The sequence below is a fragment of the Mesoplodon bidens genome, assembly GCF_964165515.1.
Source record: "Mesoplodon bidens genome assembly, chromosome: 1".
In the NCBI taxonomy this organism is placed as follows: domain Eukaryota; kingdom Metazoa; phylum Chordata; class Mammalia; order Artiodactyla; family Ziphiidae; genus Mesoplodon; species Mesoplodon bidens.
In genome coordinates this window covers 12,799,687-12,822,545 of record NC_138176.1, presented here as the reverse complement: position 1 = coordinate 12,822,545, position 22,859 = coordinate 12,799,687, and the positions used below count along the sequence as shown (strand labels likewise).

At 46.2% G+C, this 22,859-nt stretch overlaps 2 protein-coding genes across 8 annotated transcripts in view; one reads left to right on the top strand and one right to left on the bottom strand.

Annotated features, from left to right (window-relative positions):
* The window catches only part of DENND10 (DENN domain containing 10), a 19,476-nt gene extending 16,732 nt beyond the window's left edge, over nt 1-2,744 (top strand). For 2 of the 4 annotated variants that reach the window (XM_081252794.1, XM_081252797.1), the window contains one exon: nt 728-1,823. In XM_081252794.1, the coding sequence (XP_081108920.1) occupies nt 728-904 (177 nt within the window). In that variant the 3' untranslated portion in view covers nt 905-1,823. Of the gene's footprint in view, nt 1-727; nt 1,824-2,656 lie in introns of those variants that run through there. The other 2 variants (XM_081252796.1, XM_081252795.1) reach the window with 2 other exon arrangements.
* SFXN4 (sideroflexin 4) overlaps nt 1-22,859 on the bottom strand; it is a 23,792-nt gene extending 933 nt beyond the window's left edge. For 2 of the 4 annotated variants that reach the window (XM_081252834.1, XM_081252835.1), the window contains exons 1-13: nt 21,237-22,651; nt 19,308-19,382; nt 18,415-18,441; nt 18,277-18,331; nt 17,688-17,713; nt 16,733-16,786; nt 16,592-16,648; nt 16,394-16,459; nt 15,662-15,740; nt 14,564-14,679; nt 7,530-7,615; nt 5,661-5,778; nt 4,486-4,565 (exon numbers count right to left, since the gene is read on the bottom strand). In XM_081252834.1, coding sequence (XP_081108960.1) covers nt 4,488-4,565; nt 5,661-5,778; nt 7,530-7,615; nt 14,564-14,679; nt 15,662-15,740; nt 16,394-16,459; nt 16,592-16,648; nt 16,733-16,786; nt 17,688-17,713; nt 18,277-18,331; nt 18,415-18,441; nt 19,308-19,382; nt 21,237-21,419 — 1,020 coding nt within the window. In that variant the 5' untranslated portion in view covers nt 21,420-22,651 and the 3' untranslated portion in view covers nt 4,486-4,487. The other 2 variants (XM_081252833.1, XM_081252836.1) reach the window with 2 other exon arrangements.

Sequence of the window (22,859 nt, the reverse complement as noted above, 5' to 3'; positions counted from 1 at the left end):
GTGGAATATTACTCACCCTTAGAATGAAGTTCTGACATGTGCTACCACGTGTGTGAACCTTGAAAACATGTTAAGTGAAATAAGCCAGTCACAAAAGGGCAAATACCGTGATTCCATTCATATGAAGTACCTAGAATAGACAAATTCATAGAGTCAGAAAGCACAATGGTGATTGCCAGGGGCTGGGGAGAGGCCGGTGGGGAGTTACTGTTTAATGAGTACGGAGTTTTGGTTTGGGATGATGAAGTTCTGGGGATGGATAGTGGTGATGGTTGCACAACTGTGAATGCACTTAAAACGCCACTGAGTTGCACAATTTAAAAATGGTTAAACCCCCACCCCCCCACACCGATCCCACCATCACCGCTGCTCAAAATTAACCATGACATGTATTTTTTGTTGTTTTAAATATTTCATTTTTTATAATTTATAGTTAGTCCGATAAACTTAAAGAATAGCAGGAAGGGGCTTCCCTGGTGGCGCAGTGGTTGAGAGTCCGCCTGCCGGTGCAGGGGACACAGGTTCGTGCCCCGGTCTGGGAAGATCCCACATGCCGCGGAGCGGCTGGGCCCGTGAGCCATGGTCGCTCCGCAACGGGAGAGGCCACAAAAGTGAGAGGCCCGCGTACCGCAAAAAAAAAAAAAAAAAAAAAGAATAGCAGGAAGAATTCTGAAGAACTCAGATTTCTTAATACTAACATATTGTGTATTTTCGTGTTCTATTAAAGGATATATCCCTAAAAACAAAAGAAATCTTCACCAACCTGGCTCCATTTTCAGAAGTTTCGGATGATGGAGGAAAGCGAGTGCTCAATTATGAGGCACTAAAGCAAAGACGATTTCCACCAGCAACGGAAAACTTCCTCTACCATCTAGCAGCTGCGGAACAAATGCTGAAAATCTGATGGTGGGATAGAATGTATCACTGATAACTGATCTAAAGCCCTAGCACCATGATTATCCGTTAACTGTGTAAAATACTGGAAATAACAAAGAAAATGTTATATTTTTAATGATTTATTTGAAAGCATTGCAATTTGACCTGAAAAAGCACTGAAACACATATGAAAACACTTCCGATTTCCTCCTATCTGATTAATTTCATGCCTACTCTCAATGTTTACAAAGTGCTGTAACCAACTATATATATAACATTATAAAACAGCCTGATGTCCCGGAGTAAGAGCAGAACAACTCAAGTTCTCCTGCAAATCACAGCAAATCCGAAAGCCTTCATTATTATAAGTTCCAGTTTGTCTCAGTGTGTAACCACAAACTCATGGTTTATTTTCAGAAAGCTGCCTGAAATTTTGCTTTGTATTCTTCTAGGAAGAACTTTAATTCCTCATGAGGAACTCTACTTTCTGAGCCAAACTACTAAGTTTTCTGCAGAACCGTCTAGAAGATCATTCAAAAGACCCGCAGTTGCACTTTCTTGTGAAAGAATTTTTTTTCCCTTAGCCTTTGAACATTTTGCCTATAGTATGAGGGTTCTGCATAGATTTTATACTTGAGTAGACAACTTAATAATCCATATTTATACTGTTGCAGAGGTAAGCATTTGGCAAACTTAAGCCATTAGTACTCTTTAATTAACCCAGTTGCTAGCAATATTCTTTTGAAAAAGATGCCAGTCCTTATGTAGTAGAGTAAAAGAAGAAAGCCCATTTGGAATATAAATGTCTCTATGGCTGAAACAGCAGCCTTATGTAATTGGTGAGAGACTGTGAGAATTAACTTCTTGTAAAGGCCAAAACCAGAGAATGTCTTCAAACAACATCAGTAAAAATAATTTGGCCACGTATGAAGGTAACCGTTCTTTGTTTAGTTAGGTAGCTTTTTCATAATTGGAGACCTAAAAATTGCAAAATAAGCATGGGGGTCTAAATTATGTTCTGCTTATTATATGTATTCATATTCATTATGAAAGGTTATTTTTCACTCAGTACTGTTGTCCTTAGAAATCTTACGCAGAAAAATGTTTGCAAAAAAGCTTGTCTTTATTGGATCTTTCATTTATTCCTGGTGTTACACATTTGTTAGGGAAAAAAATTTTTAAATAGCCCCTCCTTGGGTGGGGGCAGGGGAGGATTTGAAATGAGATGATGTTTACTGAGGCAAACAGTTGAAAATTAAATCTGCACTTTATGGGAATGAATACTAACATCTTTTTTGCCCGCGTTTTTTTTGTATTACTCTTATTAGCTAATGATCAAAGTTGTTAAAATGACAAATTTATGATACAGAAATAAAATGAAATATTTTGATACTCAACAGTTTTAGGCATATGAAAAGTTGTGCCCTCTTTCTCTAATTCTCCCCACCCCCAACAAAAGAAAAAACCCTTTTTTGTCAACTGCAAGCCCACCGGGGAATTATCCAAAGACCGATTTGAAAGTTAGGCAGTCTGGCTCCTTCCACCACTGGCTCAGCCCTTCTCTCTCTGCCCGGCCCTCCTCCACCCCGCACTTCCTGGAGCTGACTGTAAGGTCCGAGTGCCTTCTCTGAAAAGATGCTCTCACATTACTCCTCAGTTATCTGTCAGTGGCTGAACCTCCACTTGGAGCCATTGCACATTTTGTTAAGTTTGTTTAGTATAAGCCTGTGGCTATATGGAGCTGACTGATACATCCCTTTTACTGATTTTGTCCTTTTAGGCTGTTGTGAAACATCTTTTACCCAATTTGGAGATAACCGTCATTGTGGCCTAGGGAAAACTGAAAGCCACAGGTGCATTCTTAGATGACTTGGGGCAGGGTGTGTTGGAAACAGCCCTCCATCCAGTACGCATACGTTCGGGTACCTACTCTACACCGTGGACTGCGTATCCTGGGGCTTCCTTGATGCCCAAGACAACAGTTCCTGCTGTCAAGGTGCACAGTCAGCAAACGGGATTGCACGCGGTGTGGCAAGTGCTAGGCATGATACGAGCACTACGGGAGCACATTGGAAGGGCACCTAGTTCAGTACTGTGAATCCTGGAAGGCTTCCTGGAGAAGAGTGATTGACGTCCAAGTCAGACCTGAAACACAGGAAGGAGTCAGCCCAGAACAGAGGGAACAGCTGGTGGGCAGGCCAGAGAAGAGAGACCGCAGCACATCCGAGGAACTGGATGTCGGTCCAGAGTGAGGAGAGGGAGTGGCAAGAGATGAATAAGGTAAAGGCTCCCGCCTGCCATGGCGAGGAATCTGGACTGGATCCTGATGTACTGGGAAGCCATTTAAGGCTTTTAAAGCAGGTGTGGTTTTGAAGAGCGGGCTGGAGATGGACTGATGAGCGACACCAGCAGGGGATATGCTGTTGGGCTGGGCAGTGGACGCAGAGGGGTGAGTTCTAGAGACGTAACAGACTCAGCCCAGTAGTGTTGAATGGGGTGGGGCGATGGGGGAGTAAGGCCGAGGCCAGTGATCCTGTCTGACGAAACTGGTACGTGGTGGTGCCATTCCCTGAGGCTGGGAGGGAAAGATGGTCTCAAGTGGACATCCAGACGGCAAAGCGCAGGGGGCCGCTGGACGTGGGCCTGTTGGGCAGGGGAGAGCGAGCCCCACGACAGGCCTGCACAGGGGGCAGTGGCAGTATGGCCAGCATCTGGGGGGGGCACGGATGACAGCAGTCTGAGCAGTGGAGGGCGGGGTGGAAACAATGAGGGTAGAAAACTCTGAAAAAGTCTGGCTACAAAGGGGGGGTTTGCTTTTTTCATGAGGCAGGTGACTCAAGCAGTTGAACTGCTACTGAGAAGCAGCAGAGCGGGGAGGCAGGAGCCAGAGGCGCAGCGGAGGCCGCAGAGCAGAGGCCCTGAGGAAACAGGAAGGGTCGGGCTCGAGCCCAGGGCACAGCTGACTGTGCACGGAGGAGGGGCGGCCGGGCGTGTGTGGAGGGCGGTCAGCAGGTTTGGTGCCAGGAGGCCAATAGCCTTGGCTTTCACAGTGGAGGAGGAGACAGGGTCACCTGCCAGTGAGGAGAAAGGAGGAGCTGGGCAGCAGCTGGCAAAGATTTCAAGCAGCTGTCCAACAGGAGTAAGCTGAGAAGGGAGACAGGATTGCTTTGGGGGTTGGAGGCCTTCATTGGCACCCCACACATACACCTCGCGATGGGCCATCAGTTTAATGCCTGTGCCTTGGGCACATGGGTGGACCTTTCTCCGTTGTTTTCCAATACTCAACTTTAGAAAAGTTTATTAGGAAGTTCACAGTATCCTTTCACAGGCTGACGAATAGAAAACTGAATCTTACATCACACATGCATCCCCTCAGCAACCCCCTGTGGTGGGTTAGACAGGACAGCCCCCGTTTCTCTCCTTCCACCCAAGCTTGTTTAACCCTAGGCACGATCAGCCTCAAAACAGTCTTGGCACGTGTAATCGGAAGCCGTCCTGTTGGCGCAGACACCTCTGGGGGTACCAGGACACTTCTAGCAGGGCTGTCCAAACTGAAACCTCGGAGGAAGGTTTTCACACAGGTACCAAACAAATTCACCTAAAACTCACCCCTACACCCCTCTGTTATAGAAGAGTTCCGTTTCTTCTGTTGCAGACTGAATTTCCTTTTCAAGCTCACTGCACTGTATCTAAAACACAAAGTTAAATTCTTAATATTCACATTAAGATGTTTTCTTGCCTTAGAAGCCAAGTTTAAAAAACAACACAATTTCAGAAAGCATCTGTGTCACATAACCTTTTCAGTGATGTGTAATCTATAACAAAAAAACATTAACCTAACTTCTTAAAAACTTTCTTATGGAAAATTTCAAATATAAACAAATGCTGTGGCCCATGTAATGTCCAAGGAGGTGCCCTGGGCAGGGGCCTGGCAGAATCCCTCTTAGCCTTGGGCTCTCTCTGCAAACCACCCTAGGCAGGACAGGACCACCATTCAGCTACGTCATGCCCACCTTGGACCAACAAGGTATTTTAAAAGTCCAGCAAATGCCAAGACTTGCTTGGTGGGGTTTGGGGACAGGGGGGTGACAGCAACAAGCATTTGAAATGTTCAGCCAAGAAATGCTAGAAATCGATACCTACTACATCAATAATGTCCTTGATACCAGCAACAAGGCTTTGCAGAGGTACTATGATCATCATCTGTCTTTAATAGAAACTAAGCCTCAGAGAGTTTAAGCAGATTGACCAGGGTCATGGAAGAGCTGGCAATCTGAGTCCAGGCAGTCCTACGCACCATAGATCATAATACACCCTGGTCTACAGAACAGCAGCCACTAGCTGCATGTGAGCACGTAAGATTAAATTAAACTAGATTAAAAATTCAGTTCTTCAGTCACGCTAGCCACGTTTCAAGTGCTCAACAGCCGCATGTGATAAGCGGCTACACACATTGGACAACACAGATATAAAACATTTCCATCACTGCGGAAAGTTCCATTGGGTGGGGTGTCACTTCATAATGGTATATTATGAAGTATTTAAAATATCTCAAAGGTTTTTTTTTTTTAACGTCCCAGAAAAATGCTTCAGATATACAGTTAAGAAAAAGAGAATCCAAAACTGTACAAGTGACCTCGGAGATGGGATTATGCATAAATAATGCTACTTTGTTTTATACTTTTGTAAATTTCGCAGATTTTTTTGGAGAATAATTTATTTCACTCTGATAACGAGAAGAAAGAGATATATATTCTTAGAGGAAGTCGAAGGGGGACACTTACCCGTCCAATCTGTGGGAATATACTAAACGAAACTGGCACCATCAGTCCCATGACAAGGATAGTACAAGAAAGCTTTAGGGTCCACAGTGACCACGGGCACTGCAGGAAAAACTGGGTCCTGTAAGAGACAAGGCACCAGGGCTTTTTTTAGAGGCCGGCCCTCTGCTCGAATGGTGTCCAATTGTTTTGCCAGCAGCTGCAGGCCCGGACTTGGTTCCCACTTGCCCCACAAACAGGCGATACTAGCAGCTGCACCCACAGAGCGCTCACTACACGTCAGGCCCGGGTCAAGCACTTCACACGCATTTGCTCATGAGATCCTCCCATGACCCTATGAGGTTTGTGTTATCATCATACCCTTCACACGAACACGAGGCTGCAGCTGTGTAAGTCCCTTGTCAAAAATCTCCAAATTCTTAAAAGCGAGAGGTCAGATTCTAGAGCCTGTGCTCTCCCCTGGGCTACACTGACACGGATGTGACATTCTGACCATGACCTTTGAGAGTGTGGGAAGAAGGTGCAAGAAGCCCATCCTGGGAGTCAGAGACCTGGGGTCCGGCTGGGGCTTGGCCACTGACAGACTGTGTGCTCTTGGGCAAGTCACTTTCCCCTTCTGAGCCTTGAGTTTCTTCAGATGCAGAATGAAAGGGTTGAGTCAGAAGAGCCACGGTGGTCACTCCAGCTTGGACACCATCATGGCTGTGGGATGACATGAGGTCCTTCCAGGCACCCAAGGCCCACTGGGAAATGAGGACCATCTCTCCTCACCAGACAGCGGGTGCCACTGTGCAGGCCTCGGGACGAACCGCAGGACCCCAGCTTTTCCAGAAGCCCCCACTCTGAGGCCAGCCAGAGAGGTTCAGGAAGACCCCGACCCAACAGAAGTCCCCACACCCAGGTAGCTGGATCGACCACGGGAAGTAACAGTTGGCTCTGCCCAGGACACTGCTACTTCCTGAAATGTGCTCCTTGTGTGGTCCTAGCGGGGACTTCCAAGCTCACTACCTGGACAGAGCAGACTGGTTCTGGTTCAGCACCAGGCAGGTGACCCCTCTTGGGCCAATAGAATCCTTCCTTGGGAGTTTGTGTACTGAGTGGAAGACATTCCCTGCCCCCAAACCCCCAGGGCTTGCTGTGTTTTTCTCTCTCATCAGGACACTGCGAGGATATGAGCTGGGAGGTGGCTGTGGTCACGTCCCTCAACATGAAGAAGCCAGTGTGTGGTGGGAGAGAAGGAAGACAACACCCACGAAGGAGAAGAGAGGACCGTCCTGCACCAGAGCTTCTGATCAGCTGCCACAGGCAATGCACCCCGACTGTACCCAATATCTAAACCAACGCATCTCCCTTCCACCCTAAGCTACTCACTGCAAGTGGGGCCTCTCATACTGGCTGATCCCAGGCTCTCCTCCTAACAGGCCATGTCTCGCTTCTCAAAAGGGATGGCAGTCTACTGATTCTGGGCCACTGAAGCTAATTTAACGCATGCTTGGAATGAAGGGGGAAAAAGAGGCTTGAGCAATATTCATAGCATATCAGAGCTGGGAGAACCCGCAAATCATCCACACTCATCATTCTAGAAGTGAGGAATCGAGCCTCAGCAGGTGCCGGGACATGCCCAAGGAGCAGACGTAACTGAGGACAGGGCCTGGGCGAGATTCCAGGTTTGCTGGAATGTGCACATCGGGATTTGCACATCTGCCCTAAGTCAATCCTACTGTCTTAACTGTGATGAAGCGTGTTTAGAAGGAAGATTCCTGAAGCAACTGATTCCCACCTCTCCAACCAGGTTCAGTACTTGACAAGTTTTATACAATTTTGATTGTTAAAATGTTTATTCCTACCCAGGGAGATGAGCGTACCTCTTACCTTTTAAAAAAGTATGAGAAGACTTCAGGGATAAAAGCTGAGGTCCCAAACAGCACAACTCTGGATGTTGCTGTGTCTTTAATGGCCTAGCGGAAATGAAAAGAAAGCAGCTTAGCACGTGGAGTGAGACAGTTTCCAGGCATCTTGCTACTCAGGACAGAGGCCGGCAAACAGCAGCTCTCCCTTCTCTCTTAGAAAAACAATGCACGTGCAAAAAGGCGAAGGCAGCGCCTGACGTGCACACGTACAGAGGATGCCTGGGGTTGGTGCCAGAGGAACCGGAGACGGGATTTACCTCCCTGACTCCACAGTGGTCTCCATCACTCCTCCAAACCGCCCCAAATATAATACCAAGCACAAGCAAAGGCAGCTGACAGACAAATCCTTACTCAGAACCAGATGGCAGTCCGTTTGATGGAAATGCTGGACTGGACTTGCCACTGAGGACCGCTCCATGTTTTCCTTCCAGTCCAGGACTCTGCCACTGGCCTTCCCCTCCTGAACAGGCCCCCCCAGTTCCCACCCCTTCCAGTGGAGGAAGGCCGGCTCCGAGTGCACTGGTGTGGCATCGCACCCACATGTAACATGAATATGTCTTCCTGTATGCACCCATCTTTTGCTTGTGTAGTTAACTATGTGCTATAAAATTGTATTTTGAGTAAACACGTATGTATATTTCCTACCATGTTGTCATCTTTTCTAGAATATACGTTACCCTCTATATTGAACATATGATTGACTGTATGGGTTATATGTACACAATCATGTGCACTCAAGAGCAATGTCAGAGACTTTCAAGGGAAATTTTTGACTATAGATGACACTTGTGTGCGAACTTCAGAACCCAAGCCCTGGATAAGACACAACTCCGCACACAGCACCGCTCAGCGCAAGATGGACAGGCACTCTCCCCACCATTCCCTCCCCTGAACTCTGTTCTGTGCACTTCTGTCCTCCCATAAGCCCATGACCCTGTGACCCTGGGGCTACAGCCCGCTGTCTGGGCTCCTCTGCTGTACCCAGCACGCCTGTTCTCTGCTTAGGAGACGAACGCTCGGCTCATCCGATCCTCTGCGGGAATGTCCTTCCCCCACGAGGACAGAGGGCGCCAAGAAGGGTGGCTTTTAAAATAAACTTTCAGGAATACAAGATAAAGCTGTTCGACTCCAGGAGGAGAAAAGTGGCTGCTGAGCACGCTGTGCTTCGACGTCAGTGAGGCGAGGCCAGCCTCACTCCATTTGTCTCGTGTGGAAGAGAAGACATTCCAAACCAGACACCGGTCATGAGGAGACACTGCAAGACGCGTGACAGCTTGCAACTGAGTAGCTGACACGGCCAGGCCAAGGAAAACAGCACGGACTAGGCTCCTGAAATCTGATCAAAGGTGCCCTGTTACAATCAGATATTGCTGGTTACGCAGTTTCTGAAATTTTAGCCAAAGAAAATAAACCTTTCGGTGACAGGGAAGTGATAAAAGAATGCTTACGCATGGTGGCAGACACTTTATTCTTAAGAGAAAGATAAACATTTAAAAAAGAGCAGACCATCAAACCTTTCTTTTACCCTAAATTGGCCTTCATGCAAAAAAGGAAGTTTCTCTCGATGAGCTGGGCTAGATAAGTGGGTAGCTAGCAGGGCCCGAGGCTGCCTCCCCGCCCCCAGCCCCTGGAGAGGAGGGATGCTGACTGGTCAGGCTGTGGGTCTCCAGAGCCCAGCACAGTGCCCAGCAGGGAGGAGGTGCTGAGGAACAACTTGTGGATTAAACATTTGCTGTCACTCTTCTCTCCAGCTCTGTGAACAGTTCACAACGATACCCATGCCCTGCACTTAAATGTGAGTTGAAGAGAAATGCAAACATATATCCACACGAAGAGTCGTACCTAAATGGTCAGAGCGGCATCACATGTAATAGCCAAAAACTGGACACAATCCCAGTATCTATTGCCTGGGGAGTGGACAAGCAAAACGTGGTACAGCCATACAATGGAACACTGCTCAGCAATAAAAAGCCACACACTACTGATGCCTTACAAGTTGGACGGACCTCAAAAGTCAAAGAATCCCGACACAAAAATATTGTATGATTCACTTGTATGAAACTTCTAGAAAAGGTAAAACTATGACGATATAAAGCAGATCAGGGGACTTCCCCGCTGGCACAGCGGTTAAGAATCCGCCTGCCAAGGCAGGGGACACAGGTTCGAGCCCTGGTCTGGAAAGATCCCACATGCCATGGAGCAACTAAGTCTATGTTCCACAACTACTGAGCCTGCACTCTAGAGCCCGTGAGCCACAACTACTGAGCCCGTGAGCCACAACTACTGAAGCCCGCGTGCCTAGAGCCCGTGCTCCGCACGGGAAGAGAAAAGCAGAGAAGAGAAGAGAAGAGAAGCCACCGCAATGAGAAGCCCACGCACCGCAACGAAGAGTGGCCCCCGCTCGCCGCAACTAGAGAAAGCCCGCGTGCAGCAACGAAGACCCAACACAGCCAAAAATAAATAAATAAATAAATTTTAAAGCAGATCAGTGTTTTCCTGGGGTTGGAGGTGGGAAAGGGAGTGACTGTACATGGGCACATGAAAAATTTTTAGGGTGATGAAAATGTTCTAAAATTGGACTGTGGTGGTGGTTGCACAACTGTTTGAATTTACTAAAATTCATGAAACTGTACTCTTACAATGAATTTTATACTATGTAAATTCCTCCTCAATAAAGCTGTTTAAACATGTCTGTTTAGGGTGATTCTTCTTTTGTTTTGAATTTTATTTTATGTATTTTTTAAGTAGCAGGTTCTTATTAGTTATCTATTTTATACATATTAGTGTATAATGTCAATCCCAATCTCCCAATTCATCCCACCACTACTCCACCACCACCACTTTCCCCCCTTGGTGTCCATATGTTTGTGCTCTACATCTGTGTCTCTATTTTTGCCCTGCAAACTGGTCCACCTGTACCATTTTTCTAGATTCCACATATGTGCATTAACATACAATATTTGTTTTTCTCTTTCTGACTTACTCTGTATGACAGTCTCCAAGTCCATCCACGTCTCTACAAATGACCCAATTTCGTTCCTTTTTATGGCTGAGTAATATTCCACATCTTCTTTATCCATTCATCTCTTGATGGGCATTTAGGTTGCTTCCATGTCCTGGCTATTGTAAATAGTGCTGCAATGAACACTGGGGTGCATGTGTCTTTTTGAATTATGGTTTTCTCTGGGTGTATGCCCAGTAGTGGGATTGCTGGATCATATGGTAGTTTTATTTTTAGTTTTTTAAGGAACCTCCGTACTGTTCTCCATAGTGGTTGTATCAATTTACATTCCCATCAACAGTGCAAGAGGGTTCCCTTTTCTCCACACCCTCTCCAGCATTTGTTGTTTGTAGCCTGTAACTGATTTCTAATCTCATAGCACTGTGGCCAGAAAAGATGCTTGATATGATTTCAATTTTCTTAAATTTACCTAGGCTTGATTTGTGATCCAAGATGTGATCTATCCTGGAGAATGTTCCGTGTGCACTTGAGAAGAAAGTGTAATCTGCTGTTTTTGGATGGAATGTCCTATAAATATCAATTAAATCTATCTGGTCTATTGTGTCATTTAAAGCTTGTGTTTCCTCATTAATTTTCTGTCTGAATGATCTGTCCATTGGTGTAAGTGAGGTGTTAAAGTCCCCCACTATTATTGTGTTACTGTTGATTTCCTCTTTTATAGCTGTTAGCAGTTGCCTTATGTATTGAGGTGCTCCTATGTTGGGTGCATATATAATTGTTGTATCTTCTTCTTGGATTGATCCCTTGATCATTATGTAGTGTCCTTCCCTGTCTCTTGTAACATTCTTTATTTTAAAGTCTATTTTATCTGATATGAGTATTGCTACTCCAGCTTTCTTTTGGTTTCCATTTGCATGGAATATCTTTTTCCATCCCCTCACTTTCAGTCTGTATCTGTCCCTAGGTCTGAAGTGGGTCTCTTGTAGACAGCATATATATGGGTCTTTTTTTTTGTAGTCATTCAGTGAGCCTTTGTCTTTTGGTTGGAGCACTTAATCCATTCACATTGAAGGTAATTATTGATATGTATGTTCCTATTACCATTTTCTTAATTGTTATGGGTTTACTTTTTGTAGGTCCTTTTCTTCTCTTGTGTTTCCCACTTAGAGAATTTCCTTTAGCATTTGTTGTAGAGCTGGTTTGGTGGTGCTGAATTGTCTTAGCTTTTGCTTGTCTGTAAAGCTTTTGATTTCTCCGTCGAGTCTGAATGAGGTCCTTGCCGGGTAGTGTAATCTTGGTCGAAGGTTCTTCCCTTTCATCACTTTCAATATGTCGTGCCACTCTCTTCTGGCCTGTAGAGTTTCTGCTGAGAAATCAGCTGTTAACCTTATGGGAGTTCCCCTGTATGTTATTTGTCGTTTTTCCCTTGTTGCTTTCAATAATTTTTCTGTCTTTAATTTTTGTCAGTTTGATTACTATGTGTCTCGGTGTGTTTCTCCTTGGGTTTCTCCTGCCTGGGACTCTCTGTGCTTCCTGGACTTGGGTGGCTATTTCCTTTCCCATGTTAGGGAAGTTTTCAACTATAATCTCTTCAAATCTCTTTCTTGGGTCCTTTCTCTCTCTCTTCTCCTTCTGGGACCCCTATCATGCGAATGTTGTTGTTTAATGTTGTCCCAGAGGTCTCTTAGGTTGTCTTCATCTCTTTTCATTCATTTTTCTTTATTCTGTTCCATGGCAGTGAATTCCACCATTCTGTCTTCCAGGTCACTTATCCATTCTTCTGCCTCAGTTATTCTGATATTGATTCCTTCTAGTGTATTTTTCATTTCAGTTATTGTATTGTTCATCTCTGCTTGTTTGTTCTCTAGTTCTTCTAGGTGTTTGTTCTTTAATTCTTCTACGTCTTTGTTAAACATTTCTTGCATCTTCTCGATCTTTGCCTCCATTCTTTTTCTGAGGTCCTGGATCATCTTCACTATCATTCTGAATTCGTTTCCTGGAAGGTTGCCTATCTCCACTTCATTTAGTTGTTTTTCTGGGGTTTTACCTTGCTCCTTCATCTGGTACCAAGTCCTCTGACTTTTCATTTTGTCTATCTTTCTGTGAATGTGGTTTTCCTTCCACAAGCTGCAGAACTGTAGTTCTTCTTGCTTCTGCTGTCTGCCCTCTGGTGGACCGTTTAGGGTGGATTCTTAAACATAGAACCTTCATTTCCAAAACAAGGTGTTTTATTTCTGGCAGCAATTTCTCTCCTGTTACTTGCAATTATGATGTCCCTGTTGTAATTCACTTAGAAAGGTGGCCACTATTTCCAGACCTGCTATTAGATGGGCTGGTGGGAATACTGTAGCATGTATCCAGTGGTTTACAATTCAGCTTTGTAAATAGTGACAGGATTTAGAGTAACATGTTTCATGAGCCAAATAATGATGTATTTACTGATCGACTGAGAGGCCATCTTATCTGACCACCTCTCCTACCAGCATTCTGGGCAGAAGGAGGTCCCGCTGGTTCAGGGAGCCCCCTTGAACGCAGACACTGTGAGAGGCCCAGCTACTCTCTTTGCTTTGTGAGCAACTGCCTCACGTTACAGTTCTTTAGCTAAAGTCACTCCACAGAGATCAAAAAAGATCTCACTTCCTGAAAGGTATTTTTTTTTTAAAAGTCTATACCCAAAATGAAACCATAGACTACTGCAGGTTCTTTGAGCTGAATGCAGACAGAAGCTACTGTGTTGGATTGAGCAAAAGAGTCAACTACTTAACAATAAGAAGTCTTAGAAATGGAGGCCTTTTAGAGGAGTTTTAGGTCAGAGCATTGGATTTCCTCAGGCCATTCTTCACAGCAGACTGGTCCTTAAAGATGAAGACTCTAAGAAAATCCACTGTGAGGTGGACACGGAGGGCTTCTCTTAAACCCAGAGACATGTCCACTGACTTCCCCAAGTACAGAGCAGGCTGGGAGGGCAGATGCTGAGCTTGGAGGACAAGATCTCACCTTCAGATGGGGTCCAAACGTTTGGCGGACGTCTATCTGTGACCCATCTTAGGGGTCAGTTTGGCTGGGATGTAGTCCCCAGGTATTTAATCAAACACAACCGAGGTGTTGCTGTGGGGGTGTGATTAACATCTACAATCAGTTGACTTTAAGTAAAGGAGATTGATTACCCTCCATAGGGTGGATGGACCTCATCCAATCAGTTGGAAAGCCTTCAGAGCAAAATCTGAGGTTTCCCAAAGAAGAAATTCTGCCTCAAGACCGCAGCATCAGCTCCTGACTTTCCAGCTTTCAGGCCTGCCCTATACATTCCCAGTGCAAAAACTGCACAAGCCAATTATTTAAAATAAATGTCTTACTATATATATAGATAGATGATAGATAGATAGGCAGATATCCTATTGGTTCTGTTTCTCTGGAGAACCCAGACTAATGCATCACCTTTTAAACATCAGGGTGGGGCTTCCCTGGTGGCTCAGTGGTTAAGAATCCACCTGCCAATGCAGGGGACACGGGTTCGAGCCCCGGTCCGGGAAGATCCCACATGCCATGGAGCAACTAAGTCTATGTTCCACAACTACTGAGCCTGCACTCTAGAGCCCGCGAGCCACAACTACTGAGCCCTCATGCCACAGCTACTGAAGCCCACGAACGTAGAGCCCATGCTCCACAACAAGAGAAGCCACCGCAATGAGAAGCCCGCACACCACAGAGAAGAGTAGCCGCCGCTCACAACTAGAGAAAGTCCGCGCGCAGCAACGAAGACCCAACACAGCCAAAAATAAAAAATAAATAAAATAAATAAATTCATAAAAAGAGAAAGATCTTACTGCAGAGAACAGATTAAAAAAATTTTTTAATTTAAAAAATAAACACCAGCATACAAAATGTAAATTCTCTCTCTCAGCATCGTAAGAAAAGACAGATAAGAAAAGGTTGAAGGGAGACATGAATTTGTTACCAACTCTCAAACAGGCAATTCAATTCTTTGCCCAAAAGGCAAGCAGCTTACAGCTCCATCTTGTGCGTCCCCCTACCTTTGTCCCAGCTTTTCTGGAATAGCCTATGACACTGCCTTCCTTGTCCATGACCTCAATCCCTCGCAGGGGCTCCAAACTTCTCGATGCAACCACATTCATTCCACTGAGTTGGGCTGTGGATGTAAAGAAGAAAACACACAACAGAGAGATAAGTGTCGGTCCAATAAAGCAACATCTTTTCAAGTGTCACGCCTGTTTCTTTGATGGTTGCACTTCCTGATCCTCGGGTGGTACTGGGCCAACCAAGCTCTCCTCTGGGCTGTGGGGCAGGGTCAGAATTGCTGGGCTCTCAGTCTTGGATCCTGACCAGAAACTAGCACCAGGTTCTGACACCCCTGACTGGATTCCCGGAGAAACCCTGGGGTCCTTGAAATACGCCTACCTGCTTTGCTGAAGCTGTTTTTTTTTTTTATGTTTCTTTGGCCGCACCACGTGCGAAGTGGGATCTTAGTTCCATGACCAGGGATCGAACCTGTGCCCCTTGCAGTGGAAGCGCAGTCTTAGCCACTGGACCACTGGGGAACTCCCTACTGAAGCTGGTTTGATCAAGTTTCTGTAACATAATTTCCCAAAGTTTACCACTGACATAATTCTGCTAACTCTTCAAGCTGCTATGATTCCCAAACCCAAATGTGGAGCGTGAACTAGTGAACTTGCAGGCTGGCAAAACAGTTAAAACAGTTGGTTAATAGCTCTGTCACTCCCCTGGAGTCAGACCACTGGGTTGGAATCCCCTAGACCACCACTTTCTCCCTGTGAAACCCCAGAAAAGTTCCCTAACCTCCCCTTGACTCAGTCTCCTCATCTGTAAATGGGAATAATAATACTACCTACCCCTAAGTTGTTGTCAAGATTAAATGAAATAATACATGGACAGGGCTTGTACAGAGTCTTTCAAATGTAATTTGTGTTTCCAGGTTTGTGTTCACCCTTGGACAACTAAAGGGGTATCTACAGAGAAAGTGTCACCTCTCAAACCAAAGACCTAATTTGGGCCTGGGGGCACCGGCAAGATGCAAACAGCGGCCCTCATCAGCCACAGTGTGGCCCAGAGACTTGGGTATCCCTGAAGATGGAAGGAGGCTCCCTGCTTACCGAGAATGATGACAGGAATGACGTTTCTGCTCAAAATGCTGTTCAGTGAAAATCTTACTTGGAGCAAACGAGGGAATAACTAGAAAATAAGAGAGAAAAATCATTACTGCATGGAACCAGCAGAGAGCTAGTGTCAACTTACTTCCTGTTACAGGCCAGACCCCTGCAAGTGCTCTCCGTGTATTTCTTGTTTTAATTCCTGCAACACTGACGTGTTCTCCTGGATCATCAGAGGAACTCTTGGAGACTTAAGAGAGGCTACAGAACTTGTCCAGAGTTACTAAGCCATTAAGAGTTTGAGCCAAGATGTGAACCCAGGCTTACTGGACTCTGAAATCTACATTTTCTCCTATTAGTATCCTGACATCTAAAGCAATACACAATTTGTGTAACATGTTTATAAACATGAATAAATATATATATATTTTTTGGCCGTGCCGCGCTGCATGTGGGATCTTAGTCTCCTGACCAGGAATCGAACCCACAGCTCCTGCAGTGGAAGCGCAGAGTCTTAACCACTGGACCGCCAAGCAAGTCCCCTGAATTAATTTGTTTTTAAAGGTAACAGTACTGAGCCCATGCCTAGAAACCTGGAAAATAATCACACAATTTTGGGGTGATAGGATTACAGATGACTTTTATTTTCTTCTTTATGTCTTAATCACACTTTCTAAATTAAGTTAGAACGTAAAATTTTGACTCTGAGATTCGACAGATTTCTAAAATACACACTCCAAAAAAGGTGGAAGAAGCAATCACTCCTGCTCCTACTAAGATACTCTCATGGGGGCGACGATCCTAGGGAAAAACAAAAGTTCATATTTAGCAAATACCAGAGTTTTACCCAGGAAAGATAATGAAAACAAACACACAAAATCGCCAAAAGAAACAATATGAAATTGCATACCCTCTGGGCCTCATAATACTCACATAACTTGCATTTCCATTGACAATGTTGAAGACTGTACTGTAGGTGTAGAAGGAAGCCTGCAGGAAGACAGAGGCTAACATGTCACATTCTGGTTTCAAGCACAAAAAATTCAATAATTACGAAACAGAAAGAGTTGCTACCTGAGGTAAAATCATGGACTTTAGACTTTTTACGGGCAGCATTGACAGAAATACCTGTAAAGAAAATAAAGCAGATACAGACGACTATATATATTATAAAATAAACAGATAAACAACAAGGACCTACTGTGTAGCACAGGGAACTAGATTCAATATCCTGTAATAACCTACAATGGAAAAGAATCTGAAAAAGAATAGATATATAACTGAATCACTTTGCTGTAAACCTGAAACACGGTAAATCAACTATACTCCAATTAAAAAAAGAAAATAAAAAAGAAAATAAAGCAGAGTTGTGAGTGTCTGGGGGGAGGGAGGGCTTGTGGCGCAAAGAACTTCCCCAGGGAGATGCAGACCTGAGACCCCAGGAGCAGGGAAAGTAGAGGAAGGTGCGATGCAGGGGGCTAGTGGGCAGTGGACAGGTGACGTTGGATGGGCACCCACGGGCACTGGGACCCCTGGGTGCCTCGCACTGGCCCCCATCTCCAGGCAACTGAGCAGGGCAGCTAAGCAGCAGCACCTGCAGGGGCAGAGGGGTGTTGTCACTTGGTGAGAGCGCCTCACGAGAGCCAAGGCGGACGGCCTCGCTGGGGGCGATTCCGGTTTCCAGGGGAGGGCTTGCGGAGAGAAGGTGACAGCCAGTGACGTGGGCTTGTGCCAGGGAGCACATCTTAACTCATCAATCTGCTCCATAGCGCTTTGCACACGCTAGGTGTTCAAAGAAAGGATTACCTTATGACACTGTGGACCCTCAAGAGGCCCTGGTGCCCGGGGAGGGATACGTGGGAGTGGGGTGGGGAGTGGACAAGGGTCGGAGGTGCAGGGTCCTAACGATCTATCAGGCAGTCACGGGACAGAGGTCCAGAGCTGGAGGACACCAGCCACTGAGCTTAGGAGATGGGGGCACATCTTCCTAAGCCCCCAGCTTCAGAGCGGTGAGCGGCAGCTTACTCACCATGGGCGCCGTGAAAGGCAGGAAAGCTGGCAAAAAAGACAAGAGGGTCAGCGACAGCAGAGCGGGTGGAAAAGCACCCACCCAGAGACCTCTTCTCAGGCCGAATGAAGGCATGGACGTCAAAGGGTATTTTTTACACGTGCTTTTTTGTTCCTAATAAAAATAATAGCTGTGCACGTGGCAGAACTTTAAATCAGCACAGCAGAGTTAGATCTGACCAGGCTCCTGCCCACTGAAGGTAAGTGGTCCCTTGTTCCAAGTCCTTGTTCACCCTTCCACATGAATTCAATACATCTGTGACACTGGGACTTATAATAAGACATGTATACTTGCTCTTCATCCCTGCTCCTGGCACACAGCCTAAAACCCCCGAAATTTCCTAAGTGAGAAGAGCGATAAAGGTGAAAGGAGTGTCTCTTATTCTTCATAACAAGCCCCTTTCAACCACACCTGAGATAATGTCAATGCAGTGACCCTGGGAAAGCACCTAAGGGAGGGGGCTGGTTGCCAGGGGAACCAAACACTTGACTAGAGGGAGGCAACGTTTTCTAAAGGTTACAAACCACTCTGAAAATTAGACTCAACTCACCTGCAGGTCGAAAAGGACCAGGGATCAGCCTGCTATTGTCAGGATGCACTGTTGACTTCAGAAGGGTAAACACAAAGGTGAGTCTGATGTTTGGTTTTGTTATCTTAGGCTAAAAATTAGGACGGGGCTGAAACTTACGAGACTTCTCTTCCAAGCTTCTTGTACCTAAAAAGAGAAAAAACAAGCAATAGCTTTTAAAGGTGGCTTAGCAGCCAGAATATCTCCTCTACAGTCTCATTTCTGGTGCCACCTTTGCTCCACCTTTCAGAGACTGGAGGGCAAACTGTTTTCTACCACGGGGACTGAACAAATCAAAACAAGTGAATCAAACGAATGAACTGACAGGAAGCAAAGAGAAGATCCACACGAAAATGACCAAAACATTAAAAAGTCCCAAGTCTCTAAACTAGGAGAGGCCAACACCTAACTCGTCCCCTCGGGCGAGTCCCTGAGTGCAGCCAGCCTCTCCTGGCTCAGAGCAGAGTGGACTGTGCGCAGACCACGCCACTAGCCAAGTCACTTGTAACAGAGCCAGGCTGTGAGCTCAGAGGCCCCAACAAGTTCTCAGAAAAACCAAGTTAAATGCGTGAGCTTTCCGCAGGCTGCCTCGAGGGACTGATGTCTGTGGCCTCCGGAAAGCCCCGTACACTGCAAGGTAGATAACAAACACTTGGTTTGAGTCTTTGGGCAGGAAGTAGGTTCTCACTCTGGAGGCCTGCCTGAATTCTGGAATTTGCCACGGGGCTCCAGGAATCAGCTACAGAGAAGCCTCACAGCAGATACTGCAACTGCAAATATCTGCTGCAAGGAGGAACACTACGCCTTTTCTTCTTAATACCAGCTCCTAACACTAGTAACTAATATTAATCTGGTTTACGAGAAGGAATCCTACCTACATTTAAAAAGCGAACCCAACTGGGCAGTGTTTACAATGGCAAAATCCTACCTGATTTCAGACCATGCAAGTAAAATCACCTCAAGGCAACCCCACTCAGCCTTGAGCCAGGCACACCTGGGAACAAGAGCCATACCCTTTTGTCCTCCAAGTCACTTCTGGATGCATCTTCATGGGTTAACAATAGCTGCCTTGATTTTTCTATTTTTTCCTATAATCAGAGACAAGGAAATCAAGCAATGATCTCAACACTGTTCCGATTTATCCACAGATTTAAGAAGCACCTGTTCACTCACACCTGATTTTAATTTTAAAGCAACGTGGAGCTAAGGCTCTGTACCCCCTGAGTTTCCATTAGATAATCCTGTGCGTCATTCAGATTCAGACCACCCAGCTTCTTCTTTTTTTTTTTTTCCATTTATTTTTTGGCCACACCTCACGGCACGTGGGATCTTAGTTCCCCCACCAGGGACTGAACCCGTACCCCCTGCACTGGAAGCTCCTTAACCACTGGCCCACCAGGGACGTCCCCCACCCTGCTTCTCACACAGCCCCAGTGGCTCACCCCACTGCTGCTACCACCTGCCCCATCCCCTCCACCGGTTCCTCTCCGACTGTCACCATCCTCCTGGCTACACAGGTCAGAAACCTGGAAGTCCCTTCTCTCTCTCTCATACCCACATCTAATCAGTTCAGTCTTATTTTCTCTCTTCTCTTTTACTTAATCTGAGCAAAAAAATTAAACAAGGAAATTAAAAAAATGATTACATACAATCCCCTCACCCAGAATTAACAACTGTGAACATTCGGTTATATTTGTTTCTAATTTTTTCCCCCAAAAGATCCATCACCCCCAGTCTCAATTTCCTCTCCATTCTATCAGAGGTAACCACTATTATAAATTCAAGGTATAAACTTCCAGTCCATTGTTTATATTTGTACATACATGAATACATGTATCCATAAAACAAATATGTAGTTTTGGTTTTTTATGTTGTAATTTGCATAAATGCTATACTATATGCATCTTGCTTTCTTTACAAAACATCATGGATACCATGTTTTTCCATTTAACAGCACACATATATGTTTCCACTTTATATCATAGGTCATCACCAGATCATTTTTAACAGCTAATCAGTATTCCACTGCATGAATATACTACATTATATTTCTCTATTTCCCTACTGATGGGCATTCAGCTTGTTTCTTGTTTTTCTCTACTATAAACAAGACTATATGGAACACTTGAGCACAAGAACAGGAGCATCCCTGTGGATCTGGCCCCGAGGGTCATTGCTGGTGACAGGGTCTCTCCTCCTCGTCATCCCTCAGCCACAGCTGGTTCAAACTCTCATCTTTTACTTGGACAGCTGAGCCATCCATCCCCTGAACTGTTCTCAGTCTGGTCCCTTCTGGTTACTCACCACCTGGCTAGGTACAAACCCCCCTCGTCTGAATGACACACCAGGACCTTCAAGAAGTGCCTGGTTCACCTGAATTAAAATAAAAGCCCCAGTAGGACTTCCGTGGCAGTCCAGAGGGTAAGACTCCACGCTTCCACTGCAGGGGACACGGGTTCGATCCCTGGTCAGGGAACCAAGACCCCACATGCTGCGCAGCACAGCAGAAAAAAAAAAAAACAAACCCAGTAACTGGGTGACATGGCCCACTTGGCCCCCCCTCCCCCATTTTGCTTACAGTCTGCTCTTCCTGACATTTCCTCTCTGGCCCTCCCCCCCTCCCTGCCTTCTCTAAACAACCTCCCCCAAGTCCTTGCTATACCTTGCCCTTAGAACCCTAGGTCAAGGTCTGCAACTAGCTTTGCCAGTCTGTCCTCCATTATGAGGGAGGTTTGTTTGGATCCCCTTTGCTACTACCTGTTAAATAGATGTCTGCTTTTATGTACCACCCTTCCAATCCAACAAGCTCATTCACAAGGAATAAAAACATGATAATATATATGGATTCTGTTATCTCAGCTGCTTTCAAAAGGGACACACAGTCTTCACGTTTCAGAATAAAATGTGAAATTCACTATCTCTGAAAACAAGAAAATACTTACAATTGAAACGACCAAATTTGTAGGATCCAATAATTCTGTCCACTGAAGAAATCTCTGAATAAAAGACTTAAGAGGGGCAACAGCACCAGAGAGGTTAATGGCAGCAGAAGAACCAAGATACATGGTAATAACAGCAGTTAACATTATTTTTGAGAACCTAATAGGGCCTTCCTCTTGCAGCATCTCCTGGAATCCTCACAACATCCCCATCTTACAGGTGAGGAAACTGAGGCTTCCAAGGACTCATGAATGGATTCAAGGAAACCCAACCAGGAAATGACCCAATGGCCTGTGCTCTTAACCACTCCAATATCAAAGTGCTCTTGAGGGTTAAAAGCCCAGACTTTGGGGTCAAATGGGCCTATGCTGACACCCCACATATGACCTTGAAGCACTACCTAGAAAGGTCTCAGAATCTGTTTCTTCACCCTCCTGCGGTGGTTATAAGGCTTAACTCTAGTCATAAAGAACCAGACACCCCAGTGAAGGCTCAATAAAGGCAGTTCACATATGGAGAAAGCAGGCATGGTTTGCTCCTAAAAGTCCCCAAATTTTGCAGTGGTTTCAGCTTTGAGACCTGGCTCTGCCAGGACACCTTGAGTACCCTGTGCTTCCTCAACATCCCCACCTAAGAGAACCAGGCTAGGCTCTACTTTAGGTAAAGGCTGAAAGAGAACACTCTAGAACTGTGCTGTCCAATTAGCCACATGTGGCCAGGCCAAATTGAGATGTGCTGTATGTGTAAAACCATACACGGGATTTCGAAGACTTCCTACAGAAAAGGAGGTAAAATATCTCATTCATAGTTTTCTATATCGACTACATGTTGAAATGTTAATATTTATATCTGTTGGGCTAAATGCAATATATCATTAAAATTTAAATTTTAAAAGCCACGTTTGTTAATGTGGCTACTAGAAAATCTGGAATTACCTATGCGTCTCCCATCCTACTTCTACTGGACAGCGCCGCCCAGCCCCACTCTGACATGGGGCCCAGGTTACTTTCCGGCCATGGCGGCTTCCCGCAGCCCCGAGTCTCACTGTCCGGTGGCTGAGCCTACAGACTCGGGGAAGCTGGGGCCACCTGGGAGGACCTGTTCCTCTCCAACCTGATGCCCAGCAACAGCTTAGGCAGCGGAAGGCAGGCCCCTGAGTGGTGGGGAGTGACTCCTCAGTTCGTGCGATCTGCAGGGGGATACTGTACGACCCTCGCTAGCGAGGCCTGGGGCAGAGGCCACGCACGGTAACAGCCATGGCCGTCGGCATCCGGCAAGCTTGGGTTTCCTTCGTCCCCTCCCGGGGTCTGAAATGGGAAGGCGGGTGCTGCGACCACGTGGCCTGCCCAAGGTCACCGCGGCCAGCGGCGACTCCACGCCGCGCGGCCCACGCCCTCCCCGTCCCCAGACGCGCCAGGCCCGGGCCGTACTTGGCGTTCGGTGATCCAGAAGCGCACGTTGGGCTCCATGCGGGCTGCGGCGCCGCTGCACCCTAGGAGCCACCCGGCCCCCGCGCTTCTTCCTCCTGCTGCTCCTCTTCCTGAGACCTACGAGCTCCCGGGAAAGGCCGCGGCCGCCTGGGCCGGCGCGGAGGAGGAGCCGGGCGGCGAGCCCCGCCCCGGGCG